We start from the raw sequence: 22051 nt of genomic DNA on the forward strand, positions 1-22051 counted from the left end.
AATGACTAGTTTGCCTATAAAAATGGATATTTATTACAATGCAAATGTAAAATAAAAATAGATACAAATGTACTACGGCCGGGAAAGAAGCATCACATAGAATATTTAATGAATAATTACTAATAGTTATTTAATATATAAATAAATAAATTTTTAGGAATCGCGTGCCACGCATGAGGAAACAAACACACAAACAATCGAATACTGTACTAATTCTCTAAGATTAGTTAATTAATAATATGTAGAGGTTGACTTTTTTTTTGTAACAAGTTTTTGGTTATTAAATTTAATTTATAAGAAAAAAACAATCCGCAAACCTTCAAAATTATAATGAATATTAACGAAAATGATTGATTGTATATATGATAGATAAAAATTTAGCTTGGTTGCTTAGTCAATACTATACTATATAACATACAATAAGTACTCAATAATTTTTATTGTTAAATATGTCATCAGTTGTTTAATTGTTTATTTTTCAAAATATGTATTAAGATTAAGATTTATTAAATTTATTTTTATCACTATGATTTAAATTTATAAATTGTTATGTTATATTATTTTTACTTAAAATTATATTAGATAATATGTGAATATTAATTAATTATAACTGTATATTGTGTAATTATATATATATATATATGTATATATATATATATATATATATATATATATATATATATATATATATATATGAATGGTTAAAAATTTTTGTTGTAAAACTATTTTTAGGTAGCAATTAAATATTTATGTTTAATAGCAAAATAACAAACAAAATAATTATAATAAATAGCCATATTATTCTGTCATAAGCGCGCAAATTAAAAGTACAATAAACGGGTTGTATAAAAAATTATAAATAATAGTAGACATACCTTATTTAATATTGTTTAATAATAATTAATAATATTAATTTAGTGTTTTAATGACCCGCCAATTTTACAGATACATATATATTTATATATGATAAATGATGTAGTATGTATTAAAATAAAAATTTTTCCGTTGTTTTTATTATGCTAGTAGTATATAAAAGCGAAATATTTTTTATCAAAAGTTGATACATACTCTGACGATAAACTTGAACTCTCTTAACAAAAAAAATAGTATTTTAAATTATTATTTATTGAAACGAAATTTTATTATTTCATAATGCAAAATTATGAATAATAATCATCAAGTATGTAGGAAAATAATATAAAGTAAATATGATAATTATTTATTTAAAGAAATAAATAATAAATAAAATAAATGATAACGCTTGCGCTCCTAGACAGGTGAATATTTTGTGACGTAAAATCTCGTAAGAGCGCATGAACAAGGACACGCAAGTCTATAACAGGTCCATAAGTAGTCCTGTGTAACGCGGCGCGCGGATACGACGGCACCATCGAGATCAGTCGAGGAAAATACTTTAGAGACAAAATCTAATTATATACATATATAATATAACATGGGTGAGATTTAACATACCTAATAACTAATAGTCAATAAACCAAGAGGTGTTCTGAGTATATAAAAATCAAGATATAATAATAATAATAATATTAATAATAATCAGAGAAAAATAAATCATTAGTTATTCTGTGGTGCTGTCACAGAGTAAAGTCACACAGATAATTATTTGGAGAATAATTGTACATACGCACAGACAGCATTCAAGATATTAGTCAGAGAAGTTACATTACAACTCATAATCTCGTTCTATTCATAACTTCGACTCCCGTAGCTTTATTTATTGAATAAAAAAAGAATCTTGAATCAAATAACAATTATTGTTATTCACAAATACATTCGGCACTTGAGTAATTATCAAAACAAACCCCTTTTCTTTATCAACTCTCTTAATCTGTTACACTCGATTTATATATACTTTATACAATTATTTATTGTGAGCATCACGAATATATATATATATATCCTTGTAAGTCTGTTCATTCATATACTCGATCGTAAGATAAAGCATAGCATTAATATATCTTATATATATCTTTTAACAAATGTTTCTTGATTAAACTATTGTCGGATCTATCTTATTGTTATTATTATTATATTCTATTATTACTCAATCGAACGATTAATTAATATACAAACTAAAGTGATTGTCAATCCATCAATAATCATTCTATTATCCCTTATAAAATGAATAGTATAAAATAATGTGGTGGTGGTGGTGCCGCCGCCGCTGATAATAATATAGATATATGTATACATACCAACGAGGTGATGCGCAACAGGGATAAAAGGTGAGCGAGCGATATTCACATTGATTTTATTTTTTAACTAATCAACTCTACACCTTTTAATTTTGTTTTTTATTTTATTATATATAATACTTTAAAGTTTTTATTAAACATAATAATAATCTGAAATAATTATATATATATTTGTAGTTTTACTGTAAATATTAATTAATATTTTTTACATAGTAAATGGATGATAACATAAAATAAATAGAGAAGAATAGGATAAGGATATAGAAAAGGAAGGAAAGGAAAAAAAAGCAGAATGGGAAAAGGCGATAAACGAGGTGTCGGCCAGCGTAACGAAGCTGGTAAGTTATACAATATTGTATATATATACGTTAGTTTTATCAGTAAGTATGCAGCGGTAGCAAACTATTGATAGGAGAAAAAAAAAATATTTAAAAATCAATAATAGAGTTAATAAAAATATATTATATGTAGAATATAGGATGTTAAAAATCTATATAGAATATAATATTAGAAAAAAAATATTAGGAACGATAAGAGTAGTATTTGAGAACCTCAGCTCTGGCAGCATTAGCAATAGATCCTTGACACGGGCTGGGGTTGTTCCAATTTACAACACCTGGACAAGCCATGTACTCGAAACACTTGATCACTCGATGATCAACAACATTATCCTTGGATGTGGAGGAGGAAGATAAACTAGGACAACACTGTACAATTGCCCAAATACAAGGTCCTGGTTGCGCTGAAATTGATGATGATGACAATGGTCTTGATGAGACAACTGGAAAATTCGGTACTTGGATTCCTTTGCGATTCGGATTTATTACCTAACATCATATATTTAAAAATATACAAATGTATTTTATTATTTATCATTTAGTTAAATTATTTTTATTTTAATCTTTTACAACTTACAGGAAAATCAACATCCCTTTCAAAATTATTTCTTGTTTCAAATGACGGTGATGATAATGAATTTTTATTTTTGTCTATTATTATTCTTGCTGATACAGGAATTTCATTTAATTTTTTAATCATCTCTTGATAATTATCCTTATTATTTTTTCGATTATTTATTACTATTGGACGATTACGAGCAATATAATCCTGCAATTTTTTTTCTAATTCTTCCTGTCTATTATTATTTATATTTATTTTTTTATTCGATTCCAGTGATGTTACTTTATTTTTAAATTCGTTCACAAAATTATTATCATTTTTATTATCCTGATAATAATTATCATTATACTCTTGATCAATTAAATCAATACCATCATCTTCATCAAATCCCCAAAGTTGATCGTTATCATAATTATCACCATAATATTCATAATCATCATTATTTTTATTATTATGATATTGATGATGAGATCTTTTATTACGAGTAACAATGTCACCTCTCACTGGAACTTTATCATCAATTTTATCCTCCAGCACCACTGAATAATCAACCGTAGGATCCATATCACCTCTTTTAATATTAAAATTTTTATTTTTATAATTTTCATCCTCCGAATTTAATTTACGTTTTAACTTTAGTAACTCATCCATTTCTTCATAAAGTTCTTCCTGACTTGATTTATAATCTAAATCAAAAAGTGATATAGGTGTAACACGTAAAATTGGCGGATCTTTCAATTCAATATAACGATCATTTTTTAATTTCATTAATAAAGGAGAAGATAACGTTGATAATTGTTTTTTTTTTCTCTTAAATTCATTAAAATTATTATTACTTTTATCATCATCACCACTAGCAACACTACTAAATATAAATATAGTTATTAAAAAGCAAATAATTTTAACAGTAAATAATTTTTTATTCATTTTAAATTTATATGAATTACTAGTTGAAGTTATTGAATAAGGTGTTGATAAATGATCTTGACACACTCGACTGCTGGTTATAAACATCAGCGGCACCGTGCCAGGAACTCGCGACACACAATTAAATAGACATCTTCTTTCTTTATCTGTATCTTCTTCTTTGGTTATTCTCTTTTATGCTGTTGTATTGCTGCTGCTATTACTTCTAACGTATATATACATCATACATATAGTATACAAAATATATGTGTATGGGTTTTTTTGTGATTGCTATTGCAATTACTTGTAACACGTATCATTTATTGTTATTATTTTTATTTAACCAACGCATACTTTTTTATGTATCCGCATAAAATATATATAGATGTATATGTATTGTATAAATGCGGAAAAAAAAAGTTTGTACATTGCCTAAGAAGTTAATTGACAATTATTTTTCTTTGTATTTTTATGACGTACAAATACTTGAGCTTAATTATTGCTCTACTTAAGATATTTAATCTCTATCGTAACACGCTATATTATTTTTATCGTTATATTTGTTATTGTTGTTATTATTATTATTATTATTGTCGTTGATATGCACATAAGAGGGCGAAATAGATGGTTGATTGATATATAAATATAAATATAGATTAAATTTTCAAAAGAGAATCTAGTTGGTGGTGTGGTGAAACAATTCACGGGTAGATTGGTACAGACGTAATCATGCATGTGATATAATATGAAATATATACAACACACATCACCGAAACAAACTTTTTGTGACTATATATATGTATCTAAAAGTTACCAAAGCCGACCATGCTAGAAGACAAGTACGTGTACATCGCTTTGATTTTATGTATAAAGTGATTTTCTGCTTTGTTATTATATACAATGCCTGCGGTCATTTTAGTGTTAACATGCCGCAGTTATTTACAAAAGATAAATTCACACAATGAATTGTTGTATAATACAACTTTAATTTCAATAGAATAATATAAACAGTAACAATAATGATAAATTTTAAATATAAATTAAAATATTATTTTTTTTTTCAGTTAGCACGAGTAGTAATTTAGTAGGAAAATTTACACAAAGTGTACGAAGAATAGTTCAAGACGTCAAGGACGAGGGATCATCGAGTAGGTATATAACAAACACATAAAACTATACAACTACATTATTAAATATAATCAAGCTTCACTTTATTTTATTTTTTTTTTTCTTATTCATAACATCGCAATTACAACAATAGTAAATTTATTATCAATTATGTATATATATGTAGTGAATAGATAGATAGATTAAACAAATTTTTTATGTAGCGATTTTTATTATTATTGTTATTATTATGTCATACACACTTACTACTGCTAAGTAGGTACTGCATTTATTACAATTCTCGCTGGTTTTTTCAGCCCTCGGCTAAAACACTTAATTCATCTAAATTTCTTCAGATTTTATAGTGCAGAAAAAGAGTAAAAGAGTTAAAAGGTAAAAAATACTTTTAAAACCTTTGTACACGCGGTGGATTCTTGGCAATTTTCCAAATAACAACTGTTGCTTCAATGAAAAATTTACTACTTGTTTCTACTACTACTACTCCTACTCCTACTACTAAATACTACTACTACTACTACTACTACTACTATCATCACCACCAACAATAATAACTATAAGCTACATAATGATTTTTTTTTTCCAAATTTGAAATAAAAATTTTAATTAAAAAAAAACAATTTTTTGTTACTCATGTTCATAAACAGGTGGTTTACCAAAGGAGGATTTAATTGAAACGAATGAACGATTGAGAACAGTGAGGGTAAGATTAGAGACTAGTTATGAAACGGCTAAGCGTGCTTTAACTGATTTGATGGCTAAATATACTGACAGCAAACAAGTACGCAATATTTTCCAACGTTATAATATTCTTAAAGTTATTATAAAGGTAATTAATATTATTTTATTTACTTTTAGTTAAAATATAAACTTATGAATTTATTTTTAAATAGGATGTCATTAAATTGGAAACTCAATATTGGATTCTTGTTGATATACCACGACAAGAGAAACAAGAAACAGTACCAGCATTTGTGCTGAGAGCATGTGCTATAATGGAAAAAACGCATAAAACTTGTGAAGGTATTAAAAGTTTTGCTAAATTTGCCGGAGAAGATGCTGCCGAAAATAAAAAGGAACGTATCGATCGCCTCGAAGGTATTTGTTTTTTTTAATTGTTTTAATATTTAATTTTTTTGTATATTTATATATATTTCGCTTTATTTTATAATTTTTTAAGATATGACAACATCGCAGATAGAAACTGAAAATACTCAAATGATTAATGATCTTTATCGATTACTTAAAAAATATACTGGTTTAAGGAACCTTATTCGAGATTTAAAGGTACTATTATTATTATTATTATTATTATTATTATTATTATATTATCCATATTATTAAGAGAATAATGAAAATTTTGTTCCCGCCATATCTATATGATAGAATTAGTTAATGTTATTGAAATAGGTATCATTAGATAGGTCTTGACTTGAATTTGTGCCTTTTTATACTTTAAACTCTTTTTAATTGCCAAGTATTGAGATAAATAGATTTCTATCATTTTAATTACATTTAAATTACGCGAGAAAAAAGACGTTCGTATTTATTTTCTTTAAATAAATTAATACTTTAATTATTCTGTCACTAAATATGACTGAATGTCACTGAACATATAGTTATATTATTTATATCGCGTTACTTATTTCAAAATGACAGATTTTTATACTCCCTTTTGGTTTTAAGAAGCTTCTCAAAGCCAAAAAAGTGTGCATAGAAAAAAAAAGAATTCATTGACACAAAAAATCTTTACTCGCCTAAAAAAAATTTTTACTTACCCCAATAAATTTGTTGCATTGTGAATTGAAAACAAAAATTTATTTACAACTAGAAAAAATTACTTGCCGCAAGGAATTATTTCTCGACTAAAAAAATATTTTCTCGCCCCAAGACAATTTTTGTATTTAATTCAAAATGCATAAAATTTCTTGGTGCAAATTATAATTTTTTGCGGCAAGAAATTTTTTTTTTCTGAATATTTTATAAATTTAGTAGTAATATTTGGACAGTCACGTAGTGACTGCAGATTGCTCGTATCTATTATTAAGAGAATAAGGAAAGTTTTGTTCCGGCCATATCTATATGATAGAATCAGTTAATGTTACAATATTTGGTATCGTTAAGAAGGTATTGACTTGAATCCGTGTCTTTTCATGGTTTGAATTCTTTTTTATTGCCAAGTTTCGAGATAAATCAATTTATCTACATCATTCGAATTACATTTAACTTACACGGGAAAAAAAGTCGATCGTATTTATTTTCTTTAAATATTTTAATTTTTCTGTCACTGAATATATGTAACTATTATATATATGTAATTAAGAGAAAATAAAAAAAATTTAGTCTATGCCATGTCTTCTATGATAATAAAAATTTAAAAAATTTAATTTGGTATCAGTGAAAAAAAATTTATTGGACGACTAATAAAAAAAAATTTGACCGTGTGTAGATTTTTTTTTCAAAAATCCCATGATTATGCAATCATCGAAATCAATAAGTTTGCGAGTTAATGATGAGATTTGTCTCATTAAATTTCAATGATAATAGAAATAAACAAAAGATTCTAGAATTAATTTTACAGCAGAGATTTTAATAAACAGTTAAATTCAAATCATATTTTATAAATTTGGCAGTAATACCTGGACAGTCATGTAAAGACTGTAGGTTGCTCGTTATTATTATAATCATTATGGTAAAATAAATCAATTTATCAATTGCAGGTGGAATACAACAGTTCAAAAGTTTATCCTATGTTTCCTCGTTACACGATACTAAAAGACATGATCAAAGATATAATGCATAATCCATGCTACATGGAAGTTTGCCATGAAAATTAATAAAAAACAACAAAAATCATAATACATAATAATAATAATAATATGATTGAGAGAATTTTGTAAGTGCAATGCAGTTTCGCTTGACTTAAATCACTACATATTCATTACGTGATATTATATTTATTCATTATTTTAATTCGTAGTCTTATTGCTATTTATTCGCACTAATTATTAGTGCTATTGATACGTATAGTGCATTTTTAAAATAGTATAATATATTCAAGAAAATTGAAAAAAAAAAAGCGATTAAATGATAGTTAATAGAATTTTTATGTCTAAAATATATCGCATTTTTTTATTATTAATATAATATATATAGATAGCTTTATTTCAGATAAAATATTATTATTTAATGTCATAATTTTTTTTATTTTTCAATTTTTTTATTTTTCTTTTCATTTGTTAACGTTTAGGTAAAAATTTTTGATGGTTGAAAATTTAGTTGAACTTACATTATTTTTTAGTTACTTATTATTAGAAATTACTATTTTCAAATAAATATGTGCCATTGTATGTGTGAACTAGGCTTAGATGCATTTAATTTTATTTTACCACGTTTTTATTTTTATTTTGATTCTAATCAAAACAAGAAAAGGAATAATAAAATAAAATCAAAAATAATATTAATAATAATAATAACAATAAATGTAAGTATATGGATATAATTATATAAGTATACACATATATACTTATGTTTTAATAAATATTGAAGTTATCAAATATACAGTTGTTAACATTTTTTTTTTCATTATCAGTCCCATTGATTTACAAATAATATAATTTAGTATCACTAAAATTGACCGTAAAGAAATAAAGGTAAAAAAAAAGGTATTAAATTAAATACATATTTTTTTGTTTGTAAGTTAATTAATAAACAAAAGTCAGTTCCAAAAAGTCACAATTAATGTAAATTATAAGGATATTAATAAAATAATAATAATAAGTGAGTAGAATAAATACGTTAGAAATTGATCTAAATCACATAGAAGTTGGAGACAAAAAATTCATTTCTCGTAATTCAGACTGTTCAGGTTGAAAGATATTTTGAACAGTAGCCATCATTGAAGAATTATTATTATCTTTTTTATTATCTTCTGAAATACTAATACCACTGCCGACATACGTTAAATTTTGTGAAGATATAGATTTTTTTCTATTTAAAGATCTGACTGGTGGCGGGCTAACAATATCATTTATTTCAGTAACTTCATCTTCTTCATTTATTTTATTATGACCAATTATATCTCTTGATTGATTTAAAATACTGGATAAAAACCACGGTATTGTCGATGATGACGATGATGATGATTTATTACCATCCGGTAAAAATCCACCAGTGAAAAATTTATTTTGAATAACTCGTCTTCGTGATTTTGGAGAACTATCTGGCGTTGAAATGGGAGAATTTATTGGACTTACTGGTAATGATCTACTTCCACGTCTTTTCAATAACTCGGCACGATCCATTTCATTACGAGATGATGCTGTAGTATTATTAATAACATCAACATTCAGTGTTGAATAATTATTTGAATTATTAACTTTTTTAGTTATTGACGCAGACATTATGCGATTAGCTACACTGACTATTGATTTACCACAAAGACCAGATGTTGCTCCGTTATGGAATTCATCACTTCCTTGTTGTTGTGATTTACTTATTAATTTATTACTCAGTAATGCTTCCTGATTTCCACCTGCTAAATATTTTATTTTAATATTATTTATTACGATAAATAAAAAAAAAAGAAGAAATAGGGGTTATTTATTTATTTGTTAAATATTCGTACCCTTGAGATTTGAAGTAAACGATTGTTGACAAGCGATTGGATGCTTACTCAAATCAGTAGCAACATTTTTAATTGTTGGAATGTTTGATGATTGAGATAAAGAAGAAGAAGAAGGTTCTTTAACTGTTGTTGAAGTAGAAATAGTTTTAGTTTCACTTAAAACAGAATTTATTGATTGAAAACCTTCTCTTGGTGGTTGAACTGACGATGAAGATGTACAAGAAGATGAAGATGATTGTCCACCAGTCCCTAATTTACTATAACTGATATAAAAAAAACTATCGTCGTGAGAAGGAGGACTGAATGTACTTTGATCGAAGTCAAACCTGTCGACAATAAAATACGACCTCAATAAAAAATATATTCAGAATTAAAATTGGCAGAGTTGAAGCAGGAGCAATAGCAGAAGCAGCACCAGCACCAGCACCAGTAAAACCAACAACAGTAGTCTTATGTGTGTAATATTTTTAGCATTCAATTATTTTTAAGCTTTACTCTTTCGTTGATACGCAAACTCGACAATTGCATCATATATATATAGATATACAATATATTTAAAGCATTATAAATTATTATCAATTCATCTACAATAAAAGAATATGGTTGTGTTGTTGCTGTTACTGCATTTTATTTTATTAAATAAAATAAACAAGAAAAAAAAATAATTATAAATTTATATATTTTTATATAAAAAAAAAAAAAATACTCACCGACTGTCGACTTTTCCTTTCATCCACTGAGGAAATGATATTCCACTACCTAATGATCTATCTGGTGGCCTTGATGATCCCATCTCTTTGTTTATATTTATTTTATTTATTTATTCGCTTTATTAAAATTTATGTTCAATTTATTATTGCTATTATTATTACGCACTTGTATTTTTGTTTTGTTTTTTGTTTGCATTAATGACGATCACACAACAAGTAGCTGACAATAATACACTTGACGTTTATTTAATAGATTAATAAGATTTATTAAAAATTATTATCAATGATCATAAACAACAGTTTTTATTTATATTCTGCTATTAAATATTCAGTATTATTGTGAAATAAATAAAAAAAATTTAATAATTACATCTCTGTTGCACACACACTCTATTGTGTGTTTCTATTACACAACCAATCGCAAACGTCGCAATCATTCGCAAATCACAAGACCTGAACCTGAAGACCCTGAAGACCAAAACTAACCAAAAAACAACAATTAAGTTTACAATCCTAATAATCTTGATGACTGATAGATGGAGTTAGTGTTAATATTGTGTGTGTGTTCTTACATCGGTTTTCAGTCTACATTATCGGAAGTTGGTTAAATGTTGAGAAAACAGTTTGAAAGTTTACCGCAAACAGTATTATAAATTTGGCGCTTTTTTTGTCTCTCAGATATTTTATCTTCAATGGTTCTTTGATAATCGAGATTTTTGGTGTGTGCATCGGTGAGTTATATTCGTAAATAAATCCAATTAAATCATGATTAAATATTCATTTTTAGTATATAATTTTATTATTTATAACAAATATAATATTTAAATAATTAACTATTATATTTATTTTTTTTAATTGTGATAATTAATGAGATTTTAATAAATTAACGTATATTTTAACCTCAAATTCAAATGAGTAAAACATGACAGCATGTGTTTTTTTTTTTAATAATAATAACGGCTAATAATTATAATATCTGTATGAATTTGCTTAAAGGTTGACTAATAACGGTGCAGGATGAAGTTCAATTCAGCAGTTTCTTCCTCAAGGAGGAAAAGTCGTAAGCGTCACTTTACGGCACCGTCTCATATACGTCGTCGTCTGATGTCTGCTCCATTGTCCAAAGAATTGAGACAAAAATACAACGTTCGTTCTATGCCAATTCGTAAAGACGATGAAGTTCAGGTAATTACAATAATAACATTCATTTTTATTAATTATCACAACAATAATAATATTAAAAATAAATTATATTAAATAGGTTGTACGTGGTCATTACAAAGGCCAACAAGTAGGAAAAGTAATCCAAGTTTACAGAAAAAAATTCGTCGTCTACATTGAACGAATCCAACGTGAAAAAGCTAACAGTGCCAGTGTTTACGTTGGTATTGATCCATCAAAGGTATTTAATATTAACATATTTATTCATGTTAATTAATCAAGTTAATTTATTAAATGATGATCCAAACCATTCTCGTAAAATCAAGCAATTAATTTTTTGTGAGGTAAAGCTTTTCAGGGTTTTCCTGTTAAGATTTACTGAGCTTAAAATTAGCTTAATTACTGTCGAAATTATGGTACTGACTATAATTATTAAAAACAAAAAAATTATAGTTGTTTCGTTTTTAAATATTTTTAATATGTTTTGTTATTATTTATCATTTCAGACTGTTATTGTCAAATTGAAAATGGACAAGGATCGTAAAAAGATAATTGATAGACGAAGCAAAGGACGTGCTGCTGCATTGGGTAAGGACAAGGGTAAATACACCGAAGAAACAACGTCTGCTATGGAAACGTCGTAAAAATTATCTTTTTTATAATAACAACAACATTCTGTAATAAAAATCTCGTAAAAAATAAACACAAAAAATTTAATCATTGTTTGTTTTATTATTGATATAATTGTTATAAATTTAAAAATAATAACTAGACTTGATCTTATAATATTTTAACTTTCTTGGACTTGACTGAATCATTTTGCAAACTATCATTTTCTTTTCTTTTACTATGTTTTAATTTAATACTTTGTTGATGATCTAACAATAGAGGGTTTCTTGTTTTTAAATTATTTGGAAAGTGTATTGGATCTTCGAAATCTTTAACAATGTTATTATTATCTTGATCAAAACTGTCTCTTTTATCTGGAGTAGATTGAGGCTCTTGAATAACAATTGATTTTACTGGTTGAATATTCTCTGAAATAATAATTATGTTTAGCAAGTAAAAAAAAAAGTTATAATTTAAATAATAAAAATTAAGATAGTTCAATAATTAAATACCTATTTTATACAAATCATCTCGATTATTAAGTCGAAAAACACAAGTAAATTCATCATTGTCTTTAATACTTATTTTATAACGAGTATCACCTATTTTTATAGATCGTTTTTTAAGTTTCATTGATTGTCCTTCCAAATTTCCTTTATCAATAATCTAAAATTATTATTATTATTATTATTATTATTATTATTATTATTTTGCATTAAATATATCATTTTTAATCAATAAATTTACTTACAGATTTAGGAATGTCCATTACTAAAATTTCGTCATCTTCGTTTAGGTCTTCAAAAGTACAAGACGACTGTGTTGAACTCAAAGTTATTAATTTTCTACTTATAGCAAAATTATCAATCTAATAAAAAATTTTAATCGTTAATTAAATCGTAAATATTATTGCTATTATTTATTGATAATAAAAAATATCTTACATCTGTAGGGCGTTTTGACATTAATTCATCTTCAATATAACCATCGATATCGTAATCACTGATATCACTATTATTATTTACATAACTCGATGATAAATCATCATTCTCTTTTGGCTGTGAATAATATTCACGAAAAGGTAAATTTTTTAATACATATTCTAATGATTCACTAACTCTTGGAGTTGCTATTAATGATGGTCCATAAGATTTATTATTATCTATTTTTAATTTTCTTTTTTCTTTCAAGTGATAATAATTTAAACTATCATTATTAATATCATCATCATCGTCATTATCACTAGAAGAATGTGGTAAAGTAATAACACTATTAAAATTATTATTTTCATTAATGTTTAATGATTGTTTATTAGCATTTTTCAAGTTTTGGTGGTCTACTATTTTATTTTTATCTTTAATAATAGTATACTTTGAAGTTACTACTTCATAATTTGTTATTTTAACTTGTGTTTTATTTTTTCCTGATGTCGAGCTTTGTTTATCATCATCATCATCAATATCATTATCATCATCACCAACATCATTATGAATTAATGATGAATAATTGTTATCAATGTCATCTTCTGAATCAGATTTTAATTTTGTTGTTACTGGTAGTTCTGTTTCATTATATTGCTTCACCGAATCACCTAAATTATCATCATCATCATTATTATTATTATCATCACTATCATTATGAATTAATGGTGAATATTTGTTATAAATGTCATCTTCTGAATCAGTTTTTAAATTTGTTGTTACTGATAATTCTTTTTCATCATACTGCTTCGTCGAATCGCTTACATTTCCATCATCATCATTATCATCACTATCATTATGAATTAATGGTGAATATTTGTTATAAATGTCATTTTCTGAAACAGTTTTTAAATTTGTTGTTACTGATAATTCTTTTTCATCATACTGTTTCATCAAATCGCCTACATTTCCATCATTATTATCATCATCAGCATCATTATGAATTAATGGCGAATATTTTTCATCAATGTCATCTTCTGAATCAGTTTTTAAATTTGTTGTTACTGATAATTCTTGTTGATGATACTGCTTCATCGAATCACTTGCATTTCCATCATCATCACTATCATTAAATATTTCATGCTCATTATGGTTGTTGTTATTATTATTATTATTATTATTACTATTAAGTTGTTCTTCAGCTAATTGATGGTCTAAACATTGATTTGAATAAATTATTCTGTTTTCATCTGTGTCATTGACGTTAGCTGATTCATCAACCTCATTTAACTCTGTATCCTTATTATTATTATCTAATGAATTATTTGATTGGTCTGAATTATAATTATTATTATCAATATCCGTATCAATATCATCATTGGCAATTGGTAGGATAAATTTATCAAAAATATGATCAATATCATTTAAACTTTCAATATCCTTTTCTTCAGAAATAATTTTAATCATAGATTTCTTCAACTGAACATATCTTTTATAAGTATAACATCGACTTTGTAATAATCTATTAAAAATTATAGTCTTGATTTTCATTTGTTTGAAATTATCATCAGGAATTATAAATTTATGTGCTAATGAACGATCTATCATACGTTCTGATACCGTATTTTTTACTTTTCTCCAATTAATGGTAGTCATTGTATTTTTATTTATATTTATATTTTCATTTAAAGTTATCATAATTATTTATTTTTTTTGTTATTTAGTAATATTTACTTTTTTTCACTTTATTATTGTTAAAAAAATTTAAAAGTATTATTATTATTGATTATTATATTTACTAAATTTAGACAGCTCGGCATGGCAGGAGTAACCCCACTTCCGTGTCCGGCGATTATAAACAAAAAATCGTCGTCAAATTTTTTTTGTTTTGTTTTTGGTTCCTTTTTGGCTATCGTCCTTATTGGACCACGTGCCACTTACTGCGGTTTCGTTTTATGTATTTTTCTTGTATTGTTGAGCTTCCAATTTTATCCGTATTTTTATTTTGTGTTGTCCTGTATCGCCGTCAAACTAACTTATACTCCAACCCCAAAAATATTAATAATATAGTTTGTATGTAAAGTCCTCACATATATAGAGAGTAAGTCGCCGTCCAGAATTGTAAATTTTCGGTTTGTAATGTTAATGTGTAACGGCGTGAGATCAGACTCGTTTTTTAAAAGTGGGGGTGAAAACCGGCGGCGACTAACTCTCTGGTAAGACGTCAAAAGCATTAAAGCTGAGCCGTACCTAACAAATTCTTGATTTTTACATTCTATTAATTTATTAATTAATAGAATAAATAAAGTCCCATAAATATTTAAAATGTAATTAGAAATTTAAAATCCGGATACTTCTTCAGTTAGTACTACCGACCCTTAAGGCCATTCTCAGACAGTGACCCCGCTTTTTAAAAATTTTCGATAATTTTCAATTCTCATGAGCATATTAAAATTTAATTATTTAATGAAAAAGAAATTGAAACTTTAGTTGAAAAAAAGACAAAGCAGAAGTAATTTGGCCGAGATATAGAATTTTAAAAAAATTACTTATATATTGGGAGTTGAACGAAATTTCCCAAGTAGCATGTTAACACTTGCCTTTGTATGGCATCTGTAAGATATCAGTTTTTAGGCTATTTTTTGATATATCGATAAGGCATCATGTTGACAAAACGATCAGAAATTTATGTCACCGAAAAAATATTTACTTAAAAAACTTGACACAAGTGACGACAAAAAGTAAATTACAAATAGTGGTAAAATAAGTCATCTAAACGACTTTTTAATTGACATAAGACAGGAAAAACGACACAAATTTTCTACATGTCTCCGGAACCAACATTTGCATGTCTTATTCATACCAAAAAAGGTGACTTTGACGTTTAACTCCCAATTGATATCATCTGTAAGTAATTTTTTTTCAAATTCTATATCTCGGCGAAATTACTTCTACGTTGTCCTTTTTTCAATTAAAGTATGTTCAATTCGTGCGGTGTTATCGATTACCCTCACGAGTGAATGATCGCGCTGAACTTACCGCACTAGTTATACAATATATTATTATCTCAAGATAATATTTTTAGTAGAACAATGAAAGTAAAGTAATCAAAAAATTTGTAATAATGTTATGAAAAATGTAAAATATTTGTTTATTTATTTATTTAACGCCAATATAAAAATATGTTGGATTAGCAGTTGTCGTGTCTCTGTGTCGGCTTGCCGCCATACCTACACAGATGGTGACTTCCATAAACTGCGGCGCTGACGTCGAATATTTGAATTTTAATTATTTTGCCGGTGGCACTGCAGCAAACAGTGGCGATGAATAGTGGTGCGCAGCCAGTGGTTCACACTTAACGACAATCAAGTGTTCTCTGTGTCTAATTTCGTAGAATTCACAGTATACTAGATATACAATAAAGTCGAATTCCACTAACCCGGAACTTTTCCTCAATTTTAACTCCCACTACGAGCACCTGTCTCCTGCCCGATGGTATACATTTGTATATGTCATCTTCCATGTAGATTTAAGATCGCATGCCTGTAGTTTACTCCTCAAAGGAGAAGGGCGGTTCGATAAGTCGGAATTTCCGGGAAACTTGCGCTCCGCCGTTGACTAATTGTCCGAATTGATAAATTCGACTGAAATAAAAAAATATTTTCCAATTTAAAAAGAAAGAATAAAATATTTTAATTTCAATAATTTTATTTAATCTTTACCAATAAAATGCTTATATGTTTTCTTTTCTTTTTTTTTTTTTTTTTTTTTTTTTTTTTTTTATCAATACAAAGTTTATTTAGTATGTAAAATAATTCGATTATATTAATTAAAAACAATTATTTATAATAATTAATAAATAAAAATGTCACTAAAATCAAATTTTTGACAAAAAGATAAAATTGTTTTTAAAAAATTATTGAAATTGTCAATAAATTTATCTACATTTTTTTTTTTTTAAATAAAGATTACTAATGAAATGAAAGAAAATAAGGTACTTTTGTCATCTAAAGGTTTAAATAAATATTACACCAAATTTCTAACAATTAATAAATATATGGCAGTAAATAATAAAAATATGTATTATTTAAAAAAATGATGAATTCATTATTATACAATAAGATTCTGATTTAGGCTGAAAAAAAAATTTTTTTTTGAATCTTGACTCGCAGGATATACTCCAGCTATTTTTTTCTGAATGATTTCAGATGATTTCAATGCTTTAGTCATTCATCTAGATAAAACCGTTTATTGATGATCATACAATTTTTAAATAATTAATATTTTAATTTTTATAATTACCACGGATTTACTAGGGTCATCTGCAGCTTTTTGATTGAGAAATTTAGCAATCCTTTCATTGATGACATTGTTTTAAAAATTGCTTTTGGTTTGATGAGCATTAACAGCAGCAGCACCAACAACTACTAAATACAACTATACTAATATATAGTATAGTGAAGGTGTAACAGGTGGTTTGTGCATATCCGTGTTGTTGTATATGTATATATGTTATATATTGAGTGCTGGTTATTTGATGACAGTAGTCTGTATCTACTCTCATAGTGATATTATCATCTTGAAACTTGTCGATATTAATAAGTGTGGAATGTCAATATTTTTTAAAGTAATTAATGGGTTCAAAAATAAAAAAAAATATTTTTCTTTTTAAACAATTATTAATAGAAGAAATGATGGATTAAAATATAAAACTAATGTGTATGCTACATTGATTTAATAGTAGTGTAATGTTCAAATACTGTAAATTTAAAAATTTAAAAACAAAAATAAATAATCGTTTAATATGTTATTTAAATTAATAAATTTAAATTGAGAGAAATATAATTAATATAAAACAATAATAATAAGTAGGTCGTGAAAATACCGACGACATATTATTTTATTTTTATTATATATTTTTCTGCCTGGTATCGTGTGTGTGGTAAATGCAGTGCAATGATCATAAGATGGATCATTGTCGTCGTTACAGCGACTTGCCTAGTTTTTAATTGTACAAGTAAGCTTTTTTCTTTTCTTTTTTTTTTTTTCATACTTTTGGAATAACTACAAGTTTTATTAACATTTAAATGCTACGTCTTAAAATTTTTCTATATATATATTTTCTTAGTGAAAAAAATTTAATAGTTTTTATAAATAAAAATAATAAAAAATTAATGAGGTCAATGTTACAAAAATTAAAATATAGTACTGTCTTACTAATTGCAAGTTTTTAAATAAATTTCGATTTTCAGACAATATATTTATGGGTTTATATTATATTATATTTTATAATGAAAGTTGATACATATAATAATAATAATATAGGTATATGTATGAAATGACCTTTGATAATGAAAAGAAAGTGGTACCGACTACCACTACAGAAAAAGTGAGAGGACAAAGTAAAAAAAAATTAAAAAACAAAGATAGAGATAGATATTGAAACCTTCAACTCAAAAATATATGTCTATATAAATCTATAATAGCATAAAATGAATATTTGTTATAGTAAATTTAATAATAATAATAAATTAATCTATTTATTTTACAAATATCATTTTTTAAAATAAAATTATAAATTGAATGATAGCGTCAAGATATTTTTCTTTCTTTCTTTAATGTTGTGTCCTGTCTGGTTTTGAACGGACACGTCTTTAGTCATACTTTCGTTGTCCTACTTTCTTATTCTCTCTCTTTCTCTCTTATATATTTGTATACATCTATATAATTAAATAAATAAATATGTATATATATTCTTTAAATTTTTAACATGGTAACTCTTTACAACAAAAATATTAAAAGTAGTTAACGGATGAAATTCATAGATATATATTTCTCAAACTACTAATTGTAATAAATTTTTAAATATTTTAGGTGGTCAATTGACTGATAATACTCCACCGGTAATGAGATTAGATAGAAATTGGATTTTATTAGATTCTGAGCCTATAGGAAGTATTGTCACCCGAGTTCATGCTAAAGATAATGAACAAGATAAATTAATTTATGGACTTGAATCATTAGATCACAATTATAATAATGGTGATTTAACTCTAACAACTACAGGTTCACTATCCCCTTTACCTTTTTCTATTGACAATAAAACTGGAGTTATCTATATTAATGAAACACTTAAAGGACGGGTAAATACTATAAATATATATTCTTATTTACTTATTTATTATTTTATTATTATCATCCTTATTATTTTTAAGGGCGGTGAAAATTTATATCTGTATGTAACTGTTTCCGATGGACAATTAACAGCTAAAAATGAAGTATATGTTATAATAAAAAATAGTTCATTGCCATCATCAGCTGATAATAATAATAATAATTATGGATCACCATTTTCTTCAAATAATAAACATCATATTAATTCAGGATTAAATCAACATCAACCAATACGTGGACCACCTTTCCTTGTTCATTTTTCAAATTCTCCATTGTCCCCATTTAAACGACCTAGTATTAATTTAACAAATACTCAACAAAAAACTACAATATTACGACCCGCTCAAATTGATATTAATAATAATGAATTAGACGAATTATCTACTACTAATGTCAAGACAACGACATTATCAAACATGAATGTTTATAATAATTCGCTGGAATCTACAAATGTTGAAGCTAATAAAGAAAATTATTCATATCAATCTATAACTATGACAACTTTTATAACAATTATAGCAATCTGTGCAGTTATTTTTGGTTTAGGAATGGGTATCTGGTCTATAAAGGGTAAAATTTGTAGTTCACATAAAAAATCTATAAATACGGTAAATACTATATATATATTGTTAATAATGAAAATGAAATTATTCCATCAATAAATATAATTCATTTCATTTTCAGAAAGAACAAATAGCTGTTGGTGTATCAGATATTTCATCAACTAATGAACCTTCATTAATTTTAAAAAACTGGCACAATTCAAAATTTTCATCAAATAAATATCAAGAATGGAATAAAAATAGTAATTGTAATATCAATAATAGTAATAATAATAATAAAACATCAGCTACAGAATGTATTAAAAAACAAGATGACAAATGGGAATTTCCACGTCACAGACTCAAAGTTTGTTAATTTTTATTTTACTAATGTCGTATGTATTTAAAAATAATAAAATTCATATATATTTATATATTTATGTACATATAAATGATAATGTAAATAGGTGTTTTGTATTCTGGGAGAAGGATGTTTTGGACAAGTGTGGAAATGTGAAGCACTTGACATAGATCGAACCAATAGCGGAAAAACTTCAGTGGTTGCTGTTAAAACATTAAAAGAGAATGCTACTGAACGAGAAAGATTAGATTTAGCCCAAGAATTAAGTGTTATGAAAACACTAGAACCACATCCAAATGTTGTTAAATTATTGGGTTGTTGTACTGAACGAGAACCAATATTTGTTATTATGGAGTACATTAGTGGAGGTAAATTGCAAAGTTTTTTGCGTAATATGAGAGAAGAAAGAAATTGTGGTAGACCTGGATTAACATCAAGTGATCTTACTGGCTTTGTTTATCAGGTAATTATTTAAATAAACAAATCAATTAATAAATTCAATAATAATAACAGTAATAATATTAAATTAATATTACATAGGTTGCTAAAGGAATGGAATTTTTAGCATCAAAGGGTATTATTCATCGTGATTTAGCAGCTCGTAATATTTTAATAGACAATAATAGAGCTTGTAAAATAGCTGATTTTGGTTTTGCTCGAGATATTGCTGTAAATAAAATATACGAACGTAAATCAGAAGGACGACTACCAATAAGATGGATGGCCCCCGAAAGTCTTTATGATAATATGTTTTCAGTTAAATCAGATATTTGGAGTTTTGGAGTATTGATATGGGAAATAGTTACTCTAGGTTCAACACCTTATCCGGGTATGGGAGCTGCCGAAGTAATGAGAAAAATTAAAGAGGGCTATCGACTTGAGCGACCAGAGCATTGCAAAAGAGAACTATATAACATTATGTATTATTGTTGGGACAAAGATCCATCATGTAGACCTTCCTTTGGAGAGCTTGTTGTTATGGCAGAAGGACTTTTACTTGATGAAATTGATTATATTGAACTTGATCGATTTCCCAATCATTCTTATTACAACGTTCTTAATTTAAGCGGCGAAAAACTGTAATACATTACTTTTTTTTTTAACAACAATGACAACAATCGAAAGATCTGTATACTTTTTTATTATATAACAATCCGTCCAAAAGTGTCTAATAATATTTTAATTCTATAATAAGAATAATAATAATAATAACATTTAATACTCGTATATATAATATACATACATACATTCATAAATTAATTTATCAATTTTTTGTGTGTAAATAAAAATTATTGACTTAAGAAATTTTATATTTTCGTCTTTTATTTTTTTCTTATTTTAATGAGAGTGAATGTAGCAGACATGATACAATTTATAAATTAATTAAAGTAATGAAATTAAAAAAAATGCGCGTACTGATTTCTTATTAATCTGCATACGCATTTTTTTATTTTTATTCTACTTACATTTTATTTATTTATTCAAAAATTTCAAAGATTACCACTTGTCAGTTAGTTACATTCACACTCATTTATTTTAATATATTAGTGGAAAAATATAAATAATGATATTATTTAACGACTTACCGATTTTAGAGATGGATTAGATTTTATAGTTTACCGGCAAACTGCAAAGAAAATATTCTGATAATATTTATTAAATCGTCCATTAATGTAATCTACGATTTATATCCATAAATACTTGCACAGAACACACTGATACTTTTCTTAATGATCACTAATCAACACTTTATTACTTTTTCATTCAACTGACTAGCGACTCAATTATTAAAAAATCAAA

At 25.9% G+C, this 22051-nt stretch overlaps 6 protein-coding genes across 9 annotated transcripts; 3 read left to right on the forward strand and 3 right to left on the reverse strand.

The window, feature by feature from the left end:
- Window positions 1-690: 690 nt before the first annotated feature.
- LOC130670474 (uncharacterized) lies at window positions 691-8006 on the forward strand. 2 transcript variants are annotated; one of them, XM_057473905.1, is made up of 7 exons: window positions 691-2246; window positions 2430-2554; window positions 5087-5170; window positions 5795-5976; window positions 6041-6245; window positions 6328-6434; window positions 7868-8006. In XM_057473905.1, exons 2-7 carry the CDS (start codon window positions 2509-2511, stop codon window positions 7982-7984), a joined length of 741 nt encoding a protein of 246 aa, XP_057329888.1. In that variant the 5' UTR covers window positions 691-2246; window positions 2430-2508; the 3' UTR covers window positions 7985-8006. The 2 variants fall into 2 exon arrangements, with proteins under 2 accessions (XP_057329888.1, XP_057329932.1); XM_057473949.1 differs by lacking the exon at window positions 691-2246 and having other exon boundaries at window positions 2375-2554.
- On the reverse strand, window positions 2633-4236 carry LOC130670080 (MATH and LRR domain-containing protein PFE0570w-like). The gene is made up of 2 exons (XM_057473291.1): window positions 3132-4236; window positions 2633-3043 (listed from the first exon to the last, which is right to left on the reverse strand). The coding sequence occupies exons 1-2, from the start codon at window positions 4128-4130 to the stop codon at window positions 2738-2740; spliced, it is 1305 nt and encodes a 434-aa protein (XP_057329274.1). The 5' UTR covers window positions 4131-4236; the 3' UTR covers window positions 2633-2737.
- LOC130670150 (uncharacterized) lies at window positions 7820-10941 on the reverse strand. 2 transcript variants are annotated; one of them, XM_057473497.1, is made up of 3 exons: window positions 10485-10941; window positions 9775-10100; window positions 7820-9681 (listed from the first exon to the last, which is right to left on the reverse strand). In XM_057473497.1, exons 1-3 carry the CDS (start codon window positions 10565-10567, stop codon window positions 8963-8965), a joined length of 1128 nt encoding a protein of 375 aa, XP_057329480.1. In that variant the 5' UTR covers window positions 10568-10941; the 3' UTR covers window positions 7820-8962. The 2 variants fall into 2 exon arrangements, with proteins under 2 accessions (XP_057329480.1, XP_057329395.1); XM_057473412.1 differs by having other exon boundaries at window positions 7820-9684; window positions 10485-10939.
- Window positions 10942-11066: 125 nt separating this feature from the next.
- LOC130670591 (60S ribosomal protein L26) lies at window positions 11067-12362 on the forward strand. Its single transcript, XM_057474044.1, has 4 exons — window positions 11067-11215; window positions 11481-11669; window positions 11746-11886; window positions 12152-12362. The coding sequence occupies exons 2-4, from the start codon at window positions 11502-11504 to the stop codon at window positions 12287-12289; spliced, it is 447 nt and encodes a 148-aa protein (XP_057330027.1). The 5' UTR covers window positions 11067-11215; window positions 11481-11501; the 3' UTR covers window positions 12290-12362.
- Window positions 12346-21999, reverse strand: LOC130669652 (probable serine/threonine-protein kinase DDB_G0283337). 2 transcript variants are annotated; one of them, XM_057472774.1, is made up of 5 exons: window positions 21838-21999; window positions 13199-16818; window positions 13006-13122; window positions 12767-12920; window positions 12346-12682 (listed from the first exon to the last, which is right to left on the reverse strand). In XM_057472774.1, the coding sequence occupies exons 2-5, from the start codon at window positions 14870-14872 to the stop codon at window positions 12426-12428; spliced, it is 2202 nt and encodes a 733-aa protein (XP_057328757.1). In that variant the 5' UTR covers window positions 14873-16818; window positions 21838-21999; the 3' UTR covers window positions 12346-12425. The 2 variants fall into 2 exon arrangements, with proteins under 2 accessions (XP_057328757.1, XP_057328682.1); XM_057472699.1 differs by lacking the exon at window positions 21838-21999 and adding an exon at window positions 17477-17631.
- Window positions 17724-21511, forward strand: LOC130669787 (tyrosine kinase receptor Cad96Ca). The gene is made up of 6 exons (XM_057472894.1): window positions 17724-18191; window positions 19049-19317; window positions 19390-19956; window positions 20033-20257; window positions 20358-20714; window positions 20792-21511. Exons 1-6 carry the CDS (start codon window positions 18131-18133, stop codon window positions 21332-21334), a joined length of 2022 nt encoding a protein of 673 aa, XP_057328877.1. The 5' UTR covers window positions 17724-18130; the 3' UTR covers window positions 21335-21511.
- Window positions 22000-22051: the final 52 nt, after the last annotated feature.

Source organism: Microplitis mediator, chromosome 1, assembly GCF_029852145.1.
Source record: "Microplitis mediator isolate UGA2020A chromosome 1, iyMicMedi2.1, whole genome shotgun sequence".
NCBI classification, from domain to species: Eukaryota; Metazoa; Arthropoda; class Insecta; order Hymenoptera; family Braconidae; genus Microplitis; species Microplitis mediator.

Coding starts and splice junctions, on each gene's coding strand:
- LOC130670474 (XM_057473905.1), top strand. CDS start 2,509: ATGGGAAAAGGCGATAAACGAGGTGTCGGCCAGCGTAACGAAGCTG. Junction 5,977..6,040: donor TTCTTAAAGTTATTATAAAG/GTAATTAATATT, acceptor ATTTTTAAATAG/GATGTCATTAAATTGGAAAC. Junction 6,435..7,867: donor ACCTTATTCGAGATTTAAAG/GTACTATTATTA, acceptor TATCAATTGCAG/GTGGAATACAACAGTTCAAA.
- LOC130670080 (XM_057473291.1), bottom strand. CDS start 4,130: ATGTTTATAACCAGCAGTCGAGTGTGTCAAGATCATTTATCAACACCT. Junction 3,044..3,131: donor AAAGGGATGTTGATTTTCCT/GTAAGTTGTAAA, acceptor ATATGATGTTAG/GTAATAAATCCGAATCGCAA.
- LOC130670150 (XM_057473412.1), bottom strand. CDS start 10,567: ATGGGATCATCAAGGCCACCAGATAGATCATTAGGTAGTGGAATATCA. Junction 10,101..10,484: donor AAAGGAAAAGTCGACAGTCG/GTGAGTATTTTT, acceptor TATTGTCGACAG/GTTTGACTTCGATCAAAGTA. Junction 9,685..9,774: donor GTTTACTTCAAATCTCAAGG/GTACGAATATTT, acceptor TAAAATATTTAG/CAGGTGGAAATCAGGAAGCA.
- LOC130670591 (XM_057474044.1), top strand. CDS start 11,502: ATGAAGTTCAATTCAGCAGTTTCTTCCTCAAGGAGGAAAAGTCGTAAG. Junction 11,670..11,745: donor GTAAAGACGATGAAGTTCAG/GTAATTACAATA, acceptor TATATTAAATAG/GTTGTACGTGGTCATTACAA. Junction 11,887..12,151: donor TTGGTATTGATCCATCAAAG/GTATTTAATATT, acceptor TTATCATTTCAG/ACTGTTATTGTCAAATTGAA.
- LOC130669652 (XM_057472774.1), bottom strand. CDS start 14,872: ATGATAACTTTAAATGAAAATATAAATATAAATAAAAATACAATGACT. Junction 13,123..13,198: donor TGTCAAAACGCCCTACAGAT/GTAAGATATTTT, acceptor ATTTTTTATTAG/ATTGATAATTTTGCTATAAG. Junction 12,683..12,766: donor AGATGATTTGTATAAAATAG/GTATTTAATTAT, acceptor TTATTATTTCAG/AGAATATTCAACCAGTAAAA.
- LOC130669787 (XM_057472894.1), top strand. CDS start 18,131: ATGATCATAAGATGGATCATTGTCGTCGTTACAGCGACTTGCCTAGTT. Junction 19,318..19,389: donor ATGAAACACTTAAAGGACGG/GTAAATACTATA, acceptor ATTATTTTTAAG/GGCGGTGAAAATTTATATCT. Junction 20,258..20,357: donor TTCCACGTCACAGACTCAAA/GTTTGTTAATTT, acceptor TAATGTAAATAG/GTGTTTTGTATTCTGGGAGA.